Genomic DNA, 22340 nt, shown 5'->3' with positions numbered 1-22340 from the left:
CTCTCACAAGTTGGGATCACATGCCTGTAGCTCTCCTAGGCTGAAGTTGCAAGCTGGTGGCCCTACAGTTCTTGGGTTTTGGGATTAGCCCTGTTCCCATGGCTCTACCAGGCATTGCCCTCGTGGGGACTCTCTGTGGTGGTTCTGGCCCCACATTTCTGCTTGGCATTGCCCTAGCAGAAGTTCTCTGCAGTGGCTCCACCCCCATGATTAAATCTCTGCCTGGGTACTCAGGCTGTCTGTGACATCCTTCAAAATCTAGGTGGAGGAAGCCACACCAACACAGCTCTTTGCATTCTGTATACCTGCAGAATTAGCACCACATAGACACTACCAAGTTTATGGCTTGAACCATCTCGACTGGCAGGTTGAGCCACACCTGAGCCAGCTTGAGCCACGGCTAGGATAGCTGAGGAGCACTGCATCAGAATGCAGGAAACAGAGTCCCAAGGTGGTCCTGGGCAATAAGCCTGTGAAGGGCACCCTGAGCCCATCCTCTGAAACCATTCTTTCCCCTTAGAGCTCTGGGGCCTTTGATGGGAGGGGCAGCCTCAGAAGACCTCTGAAATGCCTTTAGAATCTTTCACTGTCTTGATGAAAAGCATCTGGCTCTCTTTTATCTATACTAATATCTGTAGCATATGACCACTTTGTTCTCCTAAACATGACTTTTCACTCTTTATATGGCCAGGCTGCAAATTTTTCAAATCTTATTTAGTCTTTCTTTTAATTTTAATGTTGACAAGAAAAGGCCAAACTCTGTAAAATATTTGAAGAAGTTTATTTTGAGCCAAATATGAGGACCATGACCCATGCATTACACAGCCTCAGGAGGTCCTGAGAACAAATGTTCGTGGTGGTTAGGTTACAGTTCATTTTACACATTTTTAGGGAGATATAAGTTACAGACAAAGACATAAATCAAACATGTAAGGTATACATTAGTTTGGACCAGAAAGGTGGGACATCTTGAAGTGGGGGCTTCCAAGTCATAGGTGGATGTGAAGATTTTCTGATTGGCAATTGGTTAAAAATGTTAAGCTTTGCCTAAAGTGAAGTCAGCAGGAATAAATTAGCAGTTTCTTGGAGTTAAGATAGTGGGGGTTGTGGAAGCCAAGGTTCTTGTTATGTAGATAAAGCCCCAGGTAGCAAGCTTCAGAGAGAATAGATGATAAATGTCTCTTATGAGATCTTTAGAGGTGTCAGACTCTTAGTTAAATGGCTTCTGAATCAGCAAAGCAAAGGGGATTCTCTACAGAGTGTGAATTTTCCCTACAAGAGACAGCTTTGTAGGATCATTCCAAAATATGTCAAAGAAATAGATTTTGGGTAAAATACTTTGGTTTCCTTTAGGGCCTGTTATCTGTCATATGATGTTATATCAGAGTCAGTTTGGAGTTGGTATCTTATTGCTACAAAAAGTCTGTTTTGGCCAGGTGCGGTGGCTCACGCCTTGAATTCCAGCACTTTGGGAGGTCGAGGTGGGTAGATCATGAGGTCAGGAGATTGAGACCAGCCTGACCAACACAGAGACACCCTGTCTCTACTAAAAATACAAAAATTAGCTGGGTGTGGTGGCATGCACCTGTAATCCCAGCTACTCAGGAGGCTGAGGCAGGAGAATCACTTGAACCCAAGAGGCAGTTGCAGTGAGCTGAGATCTCGCCACTGCACTCCAGCCTGGTAACAGAGCGAGACTCCATTTCAAAAAAACAAAGAAAAAAATATTTTTAATGTTTTTCTGTTAAATATGTCATTCTTTAATAAAATCTTTATTTCGGCCGGGCGCGGTGGCTCAAGCCTGTAATCCCAGCACTTTGGGAGGCCAAGGCGGGTGGATCACGAGGTCAAGAGATCGAGACCATCCTGGTCAACATAGTGAAACCCCGTCTCTACTAAAAATACAAAAATTAGCTGGGCATGGTGGCGCGTGCCTGTAATAATCCCAGCTACTCAGGAGGCTGAGGCAGGAGAATTGCCTGAACCCAGGAGGTGGAGGTTGCGGTGAGCCGAGATTGCGCCATTGCACTCCAGTCTGGGTAACGAGCGAAACTCCGTCTCAAAAAAAAAAAAAATAAATAAATAAATAAAAAAATAAAATAAAATCTTTATTTCAAGAATAGTAACTATTGATTGTCCTTTTGAAAAATAATTTACAGAGTAGCTGTATTGCTTACTAGTTATATCACTCAGCATTGGTTAGCCTAAATTAAGTTTAAAAGGAGCCATTAAAGTTTATCATAGAATTTGTAATATTTTCTACACATATAATAATTGTTAGAGGGCTGTAATGGGTTTCAACATTGAAATAAAGCTTATTTTCTTTTATCACAAAATATTTCAAACATAGAAAAAAGGGAATATGACAGACAATATTTGCCTGTTTGCTTCAGATTTTTAAAATTATTTTAAGAAATTAATCATTACAGATACAGTTTTCACTCTCTGTGTACAACTCTTCAATCCCATTCTCCATTCACATTTAGAGACAATAATCACTATATTGAATTTGATGTTTGTCATTCCTGTGCATATTTTAAGCATTTAAACCAAATCTATATAAATCTATAAATAATATATTGTTTTGCATGTTTTAAAATCATGGTATTATAATGTATATACCCATATGTAACTTTTACCCCTTCAACATTGTTTTTGAGACTTATTCACTTAATATAGGAAACTAGGGATCATTAGTTTTAAATAATGTGCATTAAATAATGTGTGCCATGTTATTTTAATTCATTCTCCTACTGATAAACATTTACGTTTTTTCTACAGAGTTTTTAAAATATATTGTATTGTTTGTTGTACTATCTAGGGTACATGTGAATAAAGGTCTGCCTCAGAACACACATTGGTATTATCTCTATAAGAAACAGCTTGGTCACAAACCAACCCTTGGATTTACAGCATTGTTTTTAATACCTTCTAAATAGAGGGAACCAGATGCTTACTGTAAATGTCAGATGCTTAAAAAGTGAAGATATAGTTTGAAGGAACCCGTGCTTTCCAGAGGATGAATACTGAGTCCTCTTTACCCTGGTACATCAAAATACATTATTGTAGACTCTGAATTTTATATTTAACTCCATAAATAATGATTTCAGTGGAGTTCAGTAATGGGTTTCTGAATTGGTAATATGATTTTACTGTTGGATGAGCATAAATAGATAAAAGCCCTGGCTCATTTTTCTTTTTCAGGGCTTGTAAAATGTGACAAATGTTAGATGCTGAACCACCCTTAGATTTTATAGCATAAAACCAACCATAGCATAATTGATATAGGGCTCACACTTCAAATCACTGCTAATTTTCTCCACTTAACATGTCCAAATGCATATGACATATTGAACTAATTGAACTATCAATTAAATGTCTCCTACCTGAACTCTGGTTTTAATTGTACCTGAAAAAGAATGCCTATTATGACAGGCAGTTCCACTCAGTGGTACTGTTTCAACTGCTCTGTAGGTTGACTATCTTTTTTTTTTTTTCTTTTTTTGGGGATAGTCTTGCTCTGTCCCCTAGGCTGGAGTACAATTGTGCGATCTCAGCTCACTGCAACCTCCGCCTCCCGAGTTCAAGCAATTTTCTTGCCTCAGCCTCCTGAGTAGATAGGACTACAGGCACATGCTACCACGTCCAGCTAATTTTTGTGTTTTTAGTAGAGACAGGGTTTCATCATGTTGGTCAGGCTGGTCTCAAACTCCTGACCTTGTGATCTGCCCGCCTCAGCCTCCCAAAGTGCTGGGATTACAGGTGTGAGCCTCTGTGCCCGGCAACTGACTATCTTTTATAGTTCTCACATGTTCTTCTTTATAATCCAGATTGGTATCCTGGCTACCATCTCTTCATCAAATTGGATGATATATCAGTCAGCTTAAACTAAGTCGTTCTATGGTAATAGTCTAAATGACTTAAAATAAGGCTTATTTCTCTTGATATTATTTGTCAGCCAAAGTCATTGTCAGCTTTGTTCCATAATTCTGGGACCCAGGTAAAGAAGCATCCGCTCATGGACTGGACTAGAACCAATTAACTGCAAGGGCGGGGGGGAAAGAAGCATCCCTGCCATTCTTGTTTAAAAAGGAAAAGAGAGATGACAGAATCAAGTGATGACTTTTAAAGTTTATGCTCGGCAGTGGCATATCACTTCCTGTCACATATCATTGAACAAATCAAGGCCAAGACTGCCATCCAAGGTGAGGAGGTAAAGTCTGCCCAGTGGGAGGGACAAAAATATTTGGGAGTAGTAATATAATCTATCACAGAGGTTGTTTTCATCCTCAAGCAGGTATCCTTTTGACTACTTTTGGACTATATACAAAATCAGGGTTTCTTTTAGGTTTTGCTAATATGCAAGTAAGACTTTCTTGTCTCTGGGCTAGGGTTTGCCTGATTTATTTTTTCTATGAATCCACAGAAAAATAAGGATTAAAATCACTTTGAAAAATTAATGAGTGTTTGGAGGCCCTATAAATATAATGGCGGTATAAATATAAACAATATTACCTTACAAACTCAACTAATTGAAATCTTTACGATATTACTCTAAGTGGAGAAAAATAACTGATTGCTACTCAACCCCCACTCTAGTCATCAAGAAACTCTCAAAAATAACTTCGTATAGTTAGTATTTTAAGGGAGACCATTCAGATATGCTGCTCAAGTTTGATGAAAATCTCTTGTTATTTTATATGATGTCACAATGAACAGAGGTATACTTTCATTTACATGGATGGCAAATGATATATTTTTAGATTTAATTGCTATATGTTAAGGTATTTGTATATGACATGTATATTCAAGGCCCACCTTTTTCACCTTAGTGATTCTTCCTTCTCTAGAATTTTTTTTTTTTTTTTTTTAGTTGTTTGCAAATAGCTGTTACTTTGGGCACTGAGCCCAGCTTTCCTTAATCTCACTGTCTTTGTCTTTTTCTGTTTTAAGATACTTTGAAAATTAGTGGTTTATTTTCTAAAAATGAAGTAAATTATTCTACATTCCCCTTAAACAATATTTTATTATTAGATGGCTTAAAGCAATACTGTTTGGCTTTTCAATAATATATGTGAAAACTGATCACATTGCATGTCAAAATTTATTCACCCATGGTTTGATAATAATAGCTACAACACTTACAGAGTGCTACTGTCACTATTCTAGGTGTTTTATATGTATTGTTCATTTATTCCACACAACAACCCTACAAGTACCAATATTATCCCTTTTTTTATTTTTTGAGATGGAGTCTTGCTTTTATCACACAGGCTGGAGTGCAATGGCTCAATCTCAGCTTACTGCAACCTCTGCCTCCTGGGATTCTCCTGCCTCATCCTCCTGAGTAGCTGGGATTACAAGCTTGCACCACCATGCCAGGCTAATTTTTTGTATTTTTAGTAGAGATAGGGTTTTGCCTTGTGGGCTAGGCTGGTCTTGAACGCCTGACCTCAGGTGATTTGCCTGGCTTAGCAAAGTGCTGAGACTGAGCCTGGCCTTACTATCCCTTTTATAAATGAGAGATTTACCATACTTGCTTTAGTACAGATCTATATTCAGTATTGGAAAAATAAACCATGTTTGGCAGGGCTTATCAGTGAAGCTAGGAAGTTGGCCAGTTAAAGCAGGAAACCAATAGAAGAAAGGGAAGTAGTAGTAGAAGCTTGTTTAGAGGTTTCCTGAACCTTACTCTATTCTCCAAACAGGATTTCAAACAAAAAAGGCTTAGGCAATTCTTTTAAGCTGTTAGTCAAAGGAGAATTACTTTCTTTTTAGCCCTAGGTCAACAAATAATTTACTAGTTTTTGTGAAGTCACGATCTGGAATTTATATATGGATTTTATTATGATCTTGAAACATTAGCCTTTTGTAATCTTCAAAAGAACAGAGAAGCTCAGGAACATACAAGTACAGGAACCCTTCTTCAAGTTAGAATAGAAACAAAGTGCACAAATTCCAATTATTCCTTTTGATGATTGATTATCTCATGATGGCTATGGGACAGCAACTCTTTGTAGAGTAGCTGCACTTAGCCAGGAGCAAGTAGACGTCTAAAAGTAGATCTGACAACCCAACCATATGTTGATCTGGAGAGCCTTTTTCTATTTGTAGATATTTTGGTGGACTATTTATTGTATGTATATAAATGCTTTTATATGTTTTATATGATGATTATATGAGTTTATGTGATGATATGATTCAATTTAACATAATTGAAACTCCAAAGTTGTATAATGGTTCCAAAGTTGTAGAATAAAAATATCTTTAAAGATTAAAAAATTATATAAGATGAAAAGAATCATATGAAAGCATTGAGTCCCATTTTAATTCTATTTATGATAGTTTCAGTTTGTTTTCTATAACCTTTTCATTAGCCTTCTCAAACAAGGGGTTAAATTTCAGTGGACTCAATTCTTCCAAATGTTAGGAGGAATATCTGTCCATTCTCTCCAAAAGTAGAAAGTCTAGAAACTAAAGTAGAAACTACCAGAAAACTGTAGAAACTAGAAATTCTAGAAAATAATCTATTACTAGGTTAGCTTTCCATATTTGTTAACTGTACTATAAAGCTTTTAAACTTTTAAATATCTGAAATACTTTTCATAAGAAACTCAGAGAAGTTAAGGGAAAAACTAGGAGGAAAACAGTAACTGGATTGTCAGTTGCCTTGTGTTGAGAAAAAGAGGCAGCTAAAATTGATAACTAATTGTAGCTAAGATATTGGACAATATTAAAGTTTGCAAGTTATTAACAAGTCAGGGTTAGGCAGGGGTAGTTTTCCAAGGGTTACCTTTCCTCCAAAATGTGATGTTTCTTTCCCTGAATATATCATTACTTTGACTCATCAATATTTTTGGACAAGTAACATTAACAATAAAAGTCATCTAAGTAATTTGCCATTGTCTTAACCACCTTTTTTTTTTTTTTAATAAAAAAGTTGACTGTAGGTGTTACACATGATAGTTTTTTCTATGTTCTTCTGGTTAAAGAGCAGATAGAAAAAAACTTAAAACACAGCAAGCCTGTAACATGCCAAAGGTCACATAACCTGTAGGTACAGACAGATTTCCTGATTATTAATCTACTGAAATATTTCACAGTTCATTACATCACTAAATCCAGTGATCAATTAATGACACACCTGACACACACCCTTCTAGTTTCATAAAAATCATCTCATTAGGCTGGGCGTGGTGGCTCACACCTGTAATTCCAGCAATTTGGGAGGCCCAGGGGGTGCGGATCCCTCAAGCTCAGGAGATCCAGACGAGCCTGGGCAACCTGGTGAAATCCCGTCTCTACCGAAAAAAAAAAAAAAAAAAAAAAAAATTAGCAGGCAGTGGCTGAGGTGGGAGGATCACAGGAGCCCCTGAGTTCGAGGCTGCAGTGAGCCGTGATGGCGTTACCGCACTCCAGCAGAGTGAGGCAGAGTGAGACCCCTTCTCAAAACACACACCCACACACACAACAACAATAACACAATAAGAACACATCAACACCCCCAAGATATCTTATTAAACTCTGTGGATCTATGCCATTTAAACCTAATTGTTTCAGGTAATCGTCTAAAAACATTTTTTTTTTTTTTTTTTTGTCCTGGAATGGAATGTGTATGTAGGCTCAGGGAATAACTCCGTTTATCAGGTTCTTGGCTCTTTTTCCACAGGTCCAAAAGGATAAATGGATAAAGTGATGCTGAAATAACTTAGAGAACCAGTATTCCAATGCGTCTATTTTAAAACAGTAAAGCAGTTTTTAAAATAGAAAAGTATCCTCAATTTTGCTTTCAAGCAAACTAGCGTTAACGGAATCATTGCTATTCAAAACTATTTTTGAAGTATCGGTGTATATTTAAAAAATAATTTTTAAAAAGGAAAGCTGTCGTATTCTGGATTCCGCCACTCCCCCATTCCCCCGCCCCGCCATTCTTCGCCCTCCCCCCATCTCCTCCCTCCGACGGCTTAAGTCGCATAGCTGAAAGGATTTTGCTCATTTTTTCCAAAACACTTCACGTCTGGATAGTAGCCAGTCATGGAAAGTTTCAAGCAAATGCTACATTTGGGAGAGGGATGAAGCTCGTCCGGGGCTGCTCTCAGAGGAGTCGCCAGACGACCTGACCTGGGGGCCAGATGCGAGCTAGGACCCGCCGAGCTCCGACAGCCCGGCCACACTCAGCCCCGCCAACCCGGCTGACCTCACAGCCCTCGGCTGCGGGGGCTCTCTCGCCCATGAGTCTCCCAAACAGCTCGAAGGCCCGGAGTTGAGGAGCCCACCGCTTCACAAATGCGAGAACCCTGAGCCCCCAGTACCCAACTAGGCTAGACTAGGGGTTTACGCGACGTGAAGAAAGTGCTACTGAGGAGCCGGGCCTGGCTCATGCGCTTCGCACGTCAGTTTGACTCCCCTCCCCGCCCCCGACCAGTCCCCCACCCTCCTCTCCGCGCACCCAGAGCCGACAGAAATTTGACTGCTCCAATCGCCAATCAAAAGAGAGGTCGAGGATTTGAGCCAATCGAAGCGGCGAAGGGGGCGTGCCGCCGGCGTCCCCCGCCCCCGGGTGTGTGAGCGCCGAAGGTCTCGAGCCCTCCCCTGCGCTTTAGCCTCAGTGCGGAGCCCTAGGCGGTGTGAGGAGGATCGATCGTGAGGATCCTAGGGAGCAGCAGTAGCAGTAGCGGCAGCAGCAGCAGCAGCAGCAGCAGCACCAGCAGCACCAGCACCAGTACCTGCATCCGCTGCGGGAGTCGGAGCTGGAAACACACCCACGTCGCTGCCCTTTCCTCTTCTGTCTTCTCACCGCCCCGCCACAGACCGCGTTCCCGGAGGAAAGCGGCCGCCCACGCCAGGAGCATCCTCCCCTGTCCAGGGGGCGCTGACTGACTCGGCGGCATGATGCGGCTGCGAGGCTCGGCGATGCTGCGGGACTTGCTCCTGCGGTCGCCCGCAGGCGTTTGCGGGACTCTGAGGCGGGCACAGCCCCTGGTCACCCTGTGCCGGCGTCCCCGGGGCGGGGGACGGCCGACCGCGGGCCCGGCGGCCGCCGCGCGACTCCACCCGTGGTGGGGCGGGGGCGGCTGGCCGGAGGGGCCCCTCGCGCGGGGCCTGTCCAGCTCTCCCTCGGAGATCTTGCAGGAGCTGGGCAAGGGAAGCACGCAGCCGCAGCCCGGGGTGTCGCCACCCGCTGCCCCGGCGGCGCCCGGCCCCAAGGACGGCCCCGGGGAGACTGACGCGTTTGGCAACAGCGAGAGCAAAGAGCTGGTGGCCTCAGGTGAAAAGTGAGTGTTTCCGCGAGGCGCAGGAGGCCTCGTTCCGCTCTGGGCCTGGGCTCGGGGGAGTGGGGGCGCCTCCTGTGGGGCGGGATGGGAGCCGAGGTTTTAGAAAAGAGAAAGAAAGAGGTGCCGGGCGGCCTGCGCCATGTGATTAGGCCCGGCCCCGCCCGCGCCTTCCCCGCCTGCGCCCCTCTGCCAGGCCCCCGCTTCCCTTCTCCGCCCCCGGCGGGGGTTGCTCGGGTGGAGCAGTGGTGGGGCCTGAGGGGCTCGCCTGGCGTCCCCAGCGCAGGAGAGGCCGCTGCCTTGCCTGCGCCGCGTGCTCTGCTCCCTGACTCGCGGCTGCAACGCCTGGCTGCCTGCCCCAGCCATTCGTGGGCGATGCCGCACGAACGTCTCCACCGTGTGGCATTTAGGAGTCTGGCGTTCACCAGAGCCTTTACCTTCCTGACTTGTCGCCTTTCCTGGCTCTTTTCCGCTCTGCCTGCCCTCCCCTGGTCTCTGCCATCATCCTGTTGGAAGCCAGATGTGACAGAGAGATCTTTATATTTCTGGAGTGGCTACCTCAGGCACGTGTAGAGCCATCTGGGGCACCGGAAACAGTGTTTCAGAAGTGAGATTAGGAGGAATAGGGTCATGTGGCCGAGATGGGGCACGCAGTATATAGACCACCTGTTTGCATTGAGGTCCAGCTTTGGCCTCTCATGTCTTCCATGAGATGGACAGATTTTTAGAAATAAAAGTTAAAGAGCCAAGATGAAATGTGACATAATACATTAGCTCAGTGAAAAATTTGAGTTAAGTAGGTTTTGTGACTTCATTGTGATAGGATGTTGACTCATCCTGTATGTGTACAGCACAGTAGTTTAGTCTTAAAGCAAAATTGGCTTTTCTTAAACAATATGCAAAACAGTCTCCTAAATATTTTTGTCTTGTGTAATACAAATGGACAACTTTGTTTTCCCAAAATGGGTAAAATTTACCTGTTTGCTTTCATTATACCTTACTATTTTTCTGGCTTTGTATGCTGACACTCTGTAACCTGTTCTGCTTCCCTTTTATTTCTGCTGGTATGTCCAGCTCTAGAGTTCCTTAAGTCAAAGCGAAAGTGAGAACGTTCTTACAATTTCAATCTCACGTCTGCTTGATATTTTCCTGTAACTGAAGTTGGGACCTTCCAAAAACTTTACTAAGTTCTTCTCCCAGACTGAAGAAGATTATTTGAAAAAAATCACTTGATGATGGGCAAAATTTGTGGTATTGTGTGATATTGGTCGTGCCACAAAATAACGTCCTAACCATGGGCAGGTTATTTAATATCTTAGGTTAGATAACTTAAATCCTTTCAAGTTCTAAAAAGCTAAACTCTTGTTAAATATGTACTTTTCTCATGTTTTAGGGACTAGAATGATATTTAGTCTCATCTGGGACTCACTTTTACTTTAACATTATCCGGTTTACCAAGCAAGTGACAAGAGTTTACATACAACTGCCCAAGTTACAGAATTGCAAAATGCGGTCACTACCGTTTAAAAGTTAACGTTAAAGGCTATAGGATGGCAACTGCTTTCTAGTAAAATTATGTCTTAAAGTCTGTGTCTCTGCAGTGGCTCTAGTGCCTCTCTTTTTTTCCTCTTTTGTCAGATAGGAAATTGAGCTTCTTTTGTGATTCACTTGTCCAGAAGTTTCTGGTTTCATTGCCTTCTTAATAAGAAGTCACCTTTTAGCAATGGCCTCAAGGTTGTGAAGAAAGTATGTTAATTTCGTTGAAGTTTCTATTTCCTGAATGATCTCTTTCCAAATGTAGCTTTCCTCCTTTGGCTCCTTCCATTTTGCCTTTTTGTGATAAACATTTCTCTTAACCTGGGAGATAAGCTCCCAGTTGATCCTGTTATCCTTTCTAATGCTTAGCCTCCAAAGCATAGGTATCCCTCAATCAGCAGTCCACTTGATATGCTAGCACTCACTCAGGACTGTGCTAGATTTTATGTAGTATTATTAAAATAAATAACCATCTGAAAATTAAATTAATTAACATTTTGTAAAAGGCTTAGCACAATATTTGGCATGTGTTAAATGCCACATAACTGTTTATTAGATACATGAGAAAAAAAATTGCTTCTTCTTTATTTTAAAGTCTGTTAAGGAGATTGGCCTTTGAATTTCGGGCTTGCACATAAAGGTTTTAAGTTTTTTTAGTTTCCACAAATATGTTTATCTTGAGAAATTGCTATACATCTGTCTTACATGAAACTATGTGATTTGCACTGTTTACCTTTTGCTCTGCTGATAAATAAGTTTAAAGTAAATTTAATGCTTAACTACACCAATTTCATTAGTTCACATGGCTGGAGTATTTGCTTTTTCTTCTTTCCTTGGTCCTAACTTTATATCTTATTTACTTTATGTTCTGGAAAGAGGCAGCATATAAGCAAATTACCTTACCTTTTTTCCACAAACTCTTTGAACTAATGTTACCCTAGACTATACTGTCTCCATTACACAATTTTAGTGTGGTTATTTAGGATACGAACATCTTAATATCATACAGAAAAATGTAATTATCTTTGCTCAGTTTTCCCCATAGTGATCTTATTTAATTTTGTTATGGTTCATTCTGTTATCTTGAAAACCAACTTTGCTTGCCTCTCTTCATTTTCAAAATTGTTCTCTCTTCTTTCCTAATTCTTTTTGGGTTTCCTCACTGGGTAAACCCTGAGGCTGAGGCCTTTGCTCCTTTCCCACTTGTCTACCTTCTCAACAGCGTATCCTTTCTTTCAGCTTTGACTTTCATCTTTGTATGAGTAATACTTCATCTCTTAATCTAAGCTCCATTCTTACATTTATCTCCACATATCCGATGACTTCAAATTTAAAATCTATACCCCAATATTCATTATTTTCTCTAATTCAATCTATTTTGCATACTGTTATGAGATTAATTTTAGAGTTTTAATTTGAAAATATCAGTCTCCTTCCAGAAAACCAACAGGAACTGGAATGAGCATTTTATATATATATGTGTGTGTGTGTGTGTGTGTGTGTGTGTATTTTTTTTTTTTTTTAAGATGGAGTCTTACCTTGTTGCACAGGCTGGAGTTGCAGTGGCACGATGTTGGCTCACTACCAACATCAATTCTCCTGCCTCAGCCTCCTGAGTAGCCGGGATTACAGGCGCACACCACCACACCCGGCTAATGTATATCCTATCTTAGTGAAGGGTCCCTTGGAAGAGTCAAAGGGATAGAGGTACAAAGGCATTATTAAGTTTTTTTATTTGGACATTTATTTTTTAATAAGAAAGGAAAAGAGATAACAGAAATTGAGCTGAAAAAATACCAGCAAATGTATGTTGTTTAGAAAATAGATAATTCATGCAGGATGCAATATTGAAAGTATTCTCTTAAGGTAACAATGAGATCAGTTTCTCCTTGTCAGATTGGCAGATGTTAAATCAAGTGATTGGGAAATAGGAACTCTTGCATTGCTAGTAGAAGTATAAATTAGTTCAGTTACTTTGGAGGGCAGTTTGGTAGTTTCTGTTAAAAACTGCATACTGTGAGGTAGTAGTTGGATGTTTGCACATCTACATGAAGTCCTGGCATTCAAAAATATTTGTAATTACACAAATAAGCATAATTTAAAGTATATTTATATTTAAAAGTAAAAGTTCAAGAAAAAATGATTTCAGCTAGTTTTAGATAGTATGGATTTATATTTTGATAGTTCAGCTTTATGTTTTGATAGTTCATATACTTAGTAAATGGAAAATGAAGGGGAAAGAAAATTGTCTTGGTGTATACTCTGAAAACTGAATATCAAAGTAAAATTACATGGTTATGCATTTCAGCAAACATTCAATTGGGTAGATTGAACTATACTAGTAAGAAAGTTGAGTCAGTATTTGGCAGATATAAATATTATGTTTTAGAATTGAATGACAGAACGCCTTTTAAAATAGGTAGTACATGTTTTTATGATCCTTCAATATTGCATTTGTTCTTAATTTTAAAAGTTAACATATTTACAATTCACTAAGACTGAAATCATGGTGGAAAGTATGTTTAATTTTTTTGTTTGGGCTTCTCAAGCAGCCCCTTATTTTTGATTTCTTCAATATTAACAGTTTTTTCTAGGTGATGATTATCAGTGAGTTTTAGATTTCTGTTTTTTTAAAAGCACGTGAAAAAAGTAACAATAACTATATGTCATAACATTTTTGTGGCCTAATATTTATATTAAAATGTGCATTAATCGCTTCTCGGCTAAGATTAAGTGTAAAATGTGCATTAATTAGTCATTGACAAATTTGTCCATGATTTGTAATTAACAAACTGCATGCTGTTAATTTTAATTTTATTAATATTTGGGTGAAGTTCACTGAAAGGGCAAGAATTAGATTCTGAGGGGTTTAGTCTCCTTGAGTTTTAGCTGCATGTTTCCAGATCTTACTCTTTTATACAGAAGTCTGCCTACCTCAAAGTCAGCTAATTGATGAAATGACTACCAAATAGAATTCAACCTTTTTTATGAGGCAATAGGTAGGCCAGCTAAAAGGGAGGAGGGCACTATTTTAGTCCAAAGATAAATGTCACCTTGAAAGAAATTTGCTGAAGATATTTGTGGGTTTCTTTGAGTTTTAAAAAGTTACTTAAAAGAAATCAGGCCGGGCGTGGTGGCTCATGCTTGGAATACCAGCACTTTGGGAGGCTGAGGCAGGTGGATCATTTGAGGTCAGGAGCTTGAGACCAGCTTAGCCAACCTGGTGAAACCCCATTTCTACTAAAAATACAAAAATTAGCCAGTCATGGTGGCGGTTGCCTGTAATCCCAGCTACTTGGGAGGCTGAGGCAGGAGAATCTCTTGAACCCAGGAGGTGGAGGTTGCAGTGAGCCTAGATTGTGCTACTACACTCCAGCCTGGAAGACAAAGCGAGACACTTTCAAAAGAAAGAAAGAAAGAAAGAAATCAGTAAAAGGCTGTACTACTTCTTTCTTGTGATGTTTGAAATGAAGAAAAATTATGACTATAGAAACTGAAAGCCTAATTATAGAATTTGTGTTAGGGAGCTCAATCATGTTAAATCCTATGTAAATCAAGATTATATTATATAGCTGCCTGTCTGTGCCTTTTCACCTTTAAGTCATTTGCTAGTAAGAGAAATGCTTAAGACAGCTAAGTGAACATATGTATTTATAAAAATGTTACTAATTACTGATATCTCTAAGTGAGGTACACAGCTTTCACATAGAGATACTGTTAACTACAGTTTTACCCTGTAATCTACTCAGGTGTAAAATTGCTTAGGTTATGAAACACGTTACTTATGATTGATCACTGCACTTAGTGATTTTCTGACCCCCTACAACATAGTAGAAGCAAAATGTTACTGTACCTTGACTTCCATTTGGAAATGTCCTCTGCTTGGTATGTAACATTCATTATAAAGACATGTTGATAGTGAAAGCATTACTTTCAAAACATGGAACTGTACATGTTGCATAATGAACAAAACATTGATAACTTTCAGGATTAAGAAATATATTTTTGTCTATTAATTTCTAGTATAGGCTTCTAAAAAAGATTTTTAAAATTGTCCTCTTGATGAGGATATTTTGAGTGACATAGATACTTCCTTCTATTTTTGATGGGATTGTAAACTTTCTGAAGAGCAATTTTTAACCTCTAGGAGGAACTTATAAATTATTCATACCTTTTTAGGAATCTAAGCTTACAAAATAAACTGAAGTGTTAGATCTATTCCCTAATATTTTTGGTACAGTGTTATGCATACTAGAGAAAAATTGAGAAAAACTCATGTTCAACATTAGTGGGCTAGTTAAGTAAATTATGGTACATTCATATGAGAGTCTCTTATTTAATCATTTAAAATGTTTGTAGATACGTTTTGGGACATAAGAAAATGTAATGTTAGACCAAAAGTTAGAATACAGAATTTTCTATGCAGTATAATCTCAAGTGATCTTAAGCTATTTTAAAAAGCTCAGAAAAAGTAATAGAAGGAAGTAAGCCAAAATGATATTACCGGTTGTGTTTTATGAGAATAGGCATTGTTTTTCCTGCCTCCTTTTGGTACTTTTAAGATTTCCTATTATGAGTGGGAAACTTCTAAAACAGTAAAAAACATTACACAATTTTGAAAATCAAAGGAAGCGTGTCTGTTAAATTTTGAACTTGTAAATCTCTACTGCCTAGTCTTCTACCCTAATATCTTGATTCTGGTTGTATAAGAATAGTAAACACCATTACGTTGAAAGAAAAGTATGAAAATAGATTGTGTATGAATTTGTACAGCTCCTGTTCATTAGTATTATTCATATTCACTGGTACCCTCAAACATCAAACTTTAAAAATTTTAAACTATTCTTGGTAAATGTTACATATTTCTCTACCATATTAAAACATTGCAATGAATAGAGGTTAATGTTTCTTGTTCAATTTATGTGTATTTTAAGGAAGCATTATTTTTTATTTATTTATTTTTAAGGAAGCATTATTAGATTGCACTGTAATACAGTGATGCTGTAAGACAAGTGCTGGCACACTTTCCCTGACAGGTCAGATGATAAATATTTTCAGCTTTTGGGGTTCTCTAGTCTCTTACAACTACTCAGTTCAGTGATGGTAGCAAAATAGCCACAAACAATAGGTAAATGGATGTGGCAGTCTTCTGATAAAACTTTATTTACAAAAAGAAGAGGCCCCTGCTATGGTCTGCCTACCCCTGCACTAAAATATATTTATTGGTAAGTTCTCTTATGCCTTGATTGGTTCTGCTTTAACCAGTACTCTTAAGGATGAGTTTGTTCTTAGGTGAATTTTTGTATCTTTTCCTCTACATGTTCCTGTTATTCATGTCTCCACTTTAGCAATTCTCCTTCACTCTCACTTTCTGTATCCAGTTCTGCTTAGCAGCTTTCAAAAAATTGTGGTAAAACATACATAACATAAAATTTACCATTTTAACAATTTTTAAGTTCCCTTAAGTACTTCCCTTAGTTTTTGTGTTAAGAACCCAGATGAATCTGCTTATTTGTAAATAAAAGTACATAAGTCCTGAGTGAATTAAGTACTTCCCTTAGTTTTTGTGTTAAGAACCCAGATGAATTTGCTTATTTGTAAATAAAAGTACATAAGTCCTGAGTGAATAAAGTTTATGATCTCACTTGAGTGTAGAGATTTAGAGGACGTCTATTTTTAGCAACTCAAAAACTGAGAATTAGGCATGGAAGTGGCTTTAAAAAACATTTAGTTCCAGCTCACTTTACATATTATATAAGCTGCCCACAGATACTAAATGACCTAAACAAGTTCAGACAGTTTTAGGGTTTGTTTTGCTTTTTCTTTTTTCATCTATTAGCAGCAAATCAATTCAATTTATAGAATTAAGTTTTTTTTAGGTTCAGGATTATAAGAGATCTTACAAACCCTTCTCCCCAGCTGCTGCTTTCCTCTTCTGTTATATACTTCCTCTAGGTTGTTACTCATCTCTACTTGAATACTTCCTTTGCATGGGAGTTCACTCCCTTAGAAGGCAGCCCATTCCATTTTCATAGCTGTTTCATTTTTCTTTATGTGTGACTGAAATCTTCCATTACCTTCTACCTATATATTTTAGTTATTCTGAACAAGTCATCTATACTGGTATCAAAGTGATTCCGGTGACAGAATTCATATAATATCTGTATTATTCCATCTAGACTTATGTATTAAAGGATACTTGGCTGAAGAAATGGATTATTGGAAAAACTAACAGAGTTGGACATTATAGACTTGATCTCCCCAGATCCTAGTCTTCCCACCTGAGACAGCCAGACTGCCTTTTGGATTAAACTTCTGAAGTTGTGCAAACTCATGGACAAATTGCCATCAGCTGACAGGGACAGCCTGACCATTTCCTCATATAAAGCTGGCTTTTGTGCTTTTTACTTTGGTCTGCTTTTAAATGAATTTCTTCTATAAAGTCCAATCAAAATAACAGCTCTAATTTGATATAATCTCATCTTTGCTTTGACAAAATGCAGTTTTGTCAAGGCAGAACAATTTAGTTTTCTTATTTGCATTTTGGTTAGAAATTTTTCAATTGGTAAGGAGCTTCGTCTTTTATTATCCTTCAAGAATTACAGATATTCATCCTAAAATAGAGTGCTAACCACTGAGAGCATGAGGTGGCAGAGCAGGAAGAGTCGGGAGCGAGGAACAAAGGACTGATTCTGGTCCAGCCACTTAAGATTTATGTGACATTGGGCATGCTGTTTGACTTTGATACTCTTAAAACAAAAAATTTTTTTTAAATTTAAAAGTAAAATTTTTTTTTTAGAATTAGAATCTTTCTGTGTCACCCAGGCTGGAGTGCATTGGTACCATTATAGTTCACTGTAGCCTTGAACTCCTGGGCCCGAGCAGTCCTCTTGTCTCAGTCTCTCAAGTAGCTGGGACTATAGGTGCATGCTACCACACTCTTCTAAGACTCTCTTTATCTGTACATTGGGGACAATCAACTCCCTTAATTTACCTCATAGGGTTTTAATATGATAGAAAGTGAGAGTCCTTTTTTTTTTTTTTAGCAGTAAAGCCTTAAAAGATGCAAGTTTTTATTTTTAAATTCCACCAATGATTAGCCTTGGGACAAAATCACTTGGATGATAAGTAGAATTTGTCACTTTGTTAGACTTACATTCATTCTGATGAGCTATTTTGTTATACAGTCAGCCACCATCAATTCAACTTTCAATTTAACAGGTTTATTAATCTGCTAACTTGCTGGTATTGATAGACAGTTGTTACCAATCAGCTCACTATAAATTCAAAATGATACACTGATTTTAAAACAACCGTGAATATCATCTTAAGGATCATTATTCTTAAATGAAGGCATAAGTAAAGACTAGCAAATCCTTTTGTATTGTTATTAGGCTTCATTTTTTTTTTCTAATCCCACTTGAAAAAAAAATGATAGTTTTTCATTATCTCATAGGCGTATAATACTATACTATGTGTTTTAAGAGTTAGGCAGGGTTGTGAAAAAAAATTTAAAAATACTTGATCCCAGCCTTGAAGCTTTATAGTTTGGGGAGGTTGGGTGGTATGAAATGCTGTTTAACAAAATAAGACAGTACAGTTAGTTTCCATTATTTTCCTCCATTCACTTAATGGATTCTTGAATTTTCTTCCTTTCATTTGATAGTTTTTTATTTATAAGATTTTTGAACTGATGAAGGTGAGTTTGCATTGTTGGTCCTAATTACACATTAGAAACCATCTTGATTTCCCCTACCCCTTAAGGCAAAATTAAATACTTCATCTGTACTTGCTAATATAATAATTCTTGAAAAACATTTCTACCACAGTATTTGCCACATGGCTTTAGTCTTATTTCTCCTAGACTACAACCTTACTTTAGGGATCTTTATCTCTATTGCTTGGCATGTAATAATCTGTACAAGAAAAGGACAAAACTTAGTGATGCTAGAGAATGCTGAAGAGTATAGAGAATCTGGTGGGCAAAGTCCTATGAAACAATTGAAATTGATAAGCTTAAAGGTTTAGGGAGAGGAAGGTTATAAACAGAAGGCAAGATAGGTAAAAAAAAATAATAAAGGTGAGATAGAAGTACTTATTTACAGGTCATTGAATCTAGTCAATTACATTGGGGAATTTTAAGGAATAAGTTAGGAATAAATAGTCTAAAACTAATTTATAGAGAAATGCATACCAGACTGAGGAGTATGAATTCCCCCTTTGGTATGGGTAAACTAATTTGGTCAGTGGGGTAAGCAAAGACAGTTCCTCTTTTCATGTTGTGGAAGTTGGCCCTGCATTTAAACTCAATGTATTTTTTGGAGGGTAGTTTCCTCATTTAGCAGTTGATTTGTATATATCTCTCTCAACACTGGAAAGTATCTATATAATAGCTTATAGGTAGAATCAGCCACCTTAATTCACACATCCTGTGCTCTAACTGTTCTTTGTAAACACTAAGTGAATGCTTACTTTCATCCCTTTGGTCTGTTTGTCAGAAATCCTTTTCTGTTGCCATGCTTCCAGCTCCTATCCATCTTTCAGGTTTAGCTCAAATTCCACCTCATCTAAAAAAAACTTGACCAAATTCCACCTCATCTAAAAAAAACTTGACCTTATCAGACCACAGTGAAGTAGTTTTCCAACGTCTGGATGTCATAGATCTATTCTCGTAATTCCTCATTTTATATACATGTCTTCTGTGTCTTGTAGACTGTAAATGATGTCTAACCTGATTTGAATATGGCATAGTTAAGTACATGGATTTTTCTTCTTTTTCAATACAAAATTATTTTTAAGACCCGTTATTTTGTGAGGCTAAAGTAGGGGAAGGAATGGGTAGAAGAAGGAACAATATGATAGTAAAATGATCTTAAAGGCAGAATTTAGAAAGGAAGTGAGAGAGAGTATAAGTTGGAGAAATAAAAAGGTGAGAAATAAGGAATTTCTTATTCAGATTATCTTCTGTTATATCCTATTTGAATTGCTGAATATCATAGCCATTTTATGTTTTTCTCTCCAGGGACTCTGGAGGACTCACTTGGGTTATTAAAATTGTTGATGATAAGATTTGAAAGCCTACTATAATCCTATCTGTCATTAAAACTTAAGTACTTTTCTCAAGGATTTCCTAGTTACTATATAGTTACTGAAAGCTATAGTTTTTAGCTTTTGAATTTTAATCGAAGTACATTATTGTGAAGAATTACCAGAAAGAATTAATTTAGGGAGAGAAAAAGGGGATTAAGTCATGAAGATCTTTAGAGTAGTTTCTGCCTTGTAGAAAGTTTGAGGAGAATATTTGAGTATGTTTGTTCACCAGACTGTTGAAGCTAATTCATTCTCAGATCAAAGTCTGAGCTTTCAAATGCTGAGATAGGTAGTAATTTGTTTTTATCAGTTTTGACAGCTTATTTTGCGAGTTTATTCATTAGGGCTGGCTTAAATTCTTTCTCCTGTAGATAAAAATTAGTTTCTTGTTTAAAAGCAAGTAAACATTTACTTTTTTTGCTAGCTATGGCAATAACGTGGCCATTTTAATTTTTTTGCTCTATGTGCCATAAGCTAAAAAAGTGTATATTTTACATTATTTACATAGCTTTTAGGCAAAGCAAATACCATTTACTGGTGTGATAAATACATAGAAAGCTTATTCTGCAGTTTTTTAAAGTGACAAACTACCATTATCTGGACCAACCATTTGCTGTAAATAATTGGTATGTTATTATCCACTGATTTTTTGACAGCTGATTCAGTTTTTCTTTAAATATTAGGTGGTGAGTATTGTTAAACTGTGTTTAATGGTATTAGATCAGGATAAGACCTAGAAAACTTGTTTGTACCTTATAAAGGTAATAAGCTAGCAAGTTAGAGAGCCAGTATAATATAGTAGTAGTTTGGATTTAGAAAAACAGAGATCTAAATTTATCTTTGCCACTGTGCAACCTTGGAAAGCTTCTTAACTGCTGAGCCTCTGTTTCCTAATCTGTGAAAGGGGATAGAAGTACTCATTTTTTTCAACAAATAAAAAATTTGTTGATCTTCTACTATGTACCAGAAATCATAATATATTTTGGATAACAATAGTACCTCCGTCATAAGATCCTTGGAGGATTAAGTTAGAATGCATGTAAAACACTTAGCACAGTGTGTAGAACATAAGTAAGTGATCAATATATTTTAGCTATTGTTACTAAAACATCTCAAATGCAATTTTTTTTTTTTTTGGGAGACAGAGTCTTGCTCTGTCACCTAGGCTGGAGTTCAGTAGTGCGATCTCGGCTCACTGCAGCCTCCGCCTCCAGTGTTCAAGCCGTTCTCCTACCTCAGCCTCCTGAGTAGCTGGGATTCAGGCACCCGCCACAACACCTGTCTAATTTTTGTATTTTTAGTAGAGACAGGGTTTCACTATGTTGGCCAGGCTGGTCTCGTGCTCCTGACCTCAAGTGATCTGCTTGCCTCAGCCTCCCAAAGTGCTGGAATTACAGGTGTGAGCCACCATGCCAGCTCCAAATGCATTTTTAAAAGTTATGTTAGAGTAAAAATAGTTGCAGGGAATAATTATATATCCAGGATATGTCATTAAATATTTTAATGATAAAGCTATTGTGTTAGTTTTTAAAAAAATTGCGTGACATTCATTGTTTAAAAGTTTGGTTAATTGGTTAATCGCCGAGCACAGTGGCTCACACCTGTAATCCCAGCACTTTGGGAGGCCGAGGTTGGCAAATCACTAGGTCAGAAGATAGAGACCATCCTGGCTAACATGGTGAAACCCTGTTTCTACTAAAAATATAAAAATTAGCTGGGTGTGGAGGCACGTGCCTGTAGTCCCAGCTACTTGGGAGGCTGAGGCAGGAGAATCGCTTGAACCCAGGAAGCAGAGGTTGCAGTGAGCTGAGATTGCGCCACTGTACTCCAGCCTGGGTGATGGAGCTATGATTTGTAGAGTTAGATGTATACAGTCTTGCCTTGTCCCTCTGTGTGTGTTAAGAAATTGGTTCCAGGACACCCACAGCTCAAGTCTTTTATGTAAAATGGCTTAGCATTTGTCTATAACCTACTTACATCCTCTCATATGTTTTAAATCATCTCTAGATTACTTACAATACCTAATATAATGTAAATGCTATGTAAATAGTTCTTATACTGTCCTTTTATTGTATGTTTTTTATTTTTTTTCTGAAATTTTTTATCTGTTTATTTGAATCTGTGGTTGCAAAGGACTGACTACGTTAGGTAAAACCTAGATCACTTTAGAAATGATAACTACAACTACTGTCAGTTGTACTCTCTGGCAGGCATATTCTAAAGATATTGAATGTATTGAGTCAACTGATCCTCACAACAACCCTATGAGGGAGACACTATTAGCCCCTTTCTCAAATGAGGAAACTGGATCACAGAAAGGTTAATTAATTTACCCAAGGTTACACAACTATAGTATTACAGCCAGGATTCAAGAACTTGTGCACTTGCTCTTAACTACTGTCCAGTAGTTAACTGCTGTCTCTCCCAGATTTCAAAATCAGG

At 38.2% G+C, this 22340-nt stretch overlaps 1 protein-coding gene across 2 annotated transcripts in view; it reads left to right on the top strand.

Moving 5' to 3' along the window:
• The first annotated feature begins 8598 nt into the window (after positions 1-8598).
• Positions 8599-22340, top strand: part of GLS (glutaminase) — an 81381-nt gene continuing 67639 nt past the window's right edge. For both annotated transcript variants that reach the window (XM_012442414.3, XM_012442415.3), the window contains exon 1: positions 8599-9275. In XM_012442414.3, coding sequence (XP_012297837.2) covers positions 8890-9275 — 386 coding nt within the window. In that variant the 5' untranslated portion in view covers positions 8599-8889. The remainder of the gene's footprint in view (positions 9276-22340) is intronic.

This window comes from Aotus nancymaae, unplaced genomic scaffold (assembly GCF_030222135.1).
Source record: "Aotus nancymaae isolate 86718 unplaced genomic scaffold, 86718_ANA_hifiasm-v0.15.2.pri h1tg000008l, whole genome shotgun sequence".
Classification (NCBI taxonomy): Eukaryota; Metazoa; Chordata; class Mammalia; order Primates; family Aotidae; genus Aotus; species Aotus nancymaae.
Note: the sequence above shows the minus strand (reverse complement) of the source record. Positions and strands in the feature narration are given on the sequence as shown.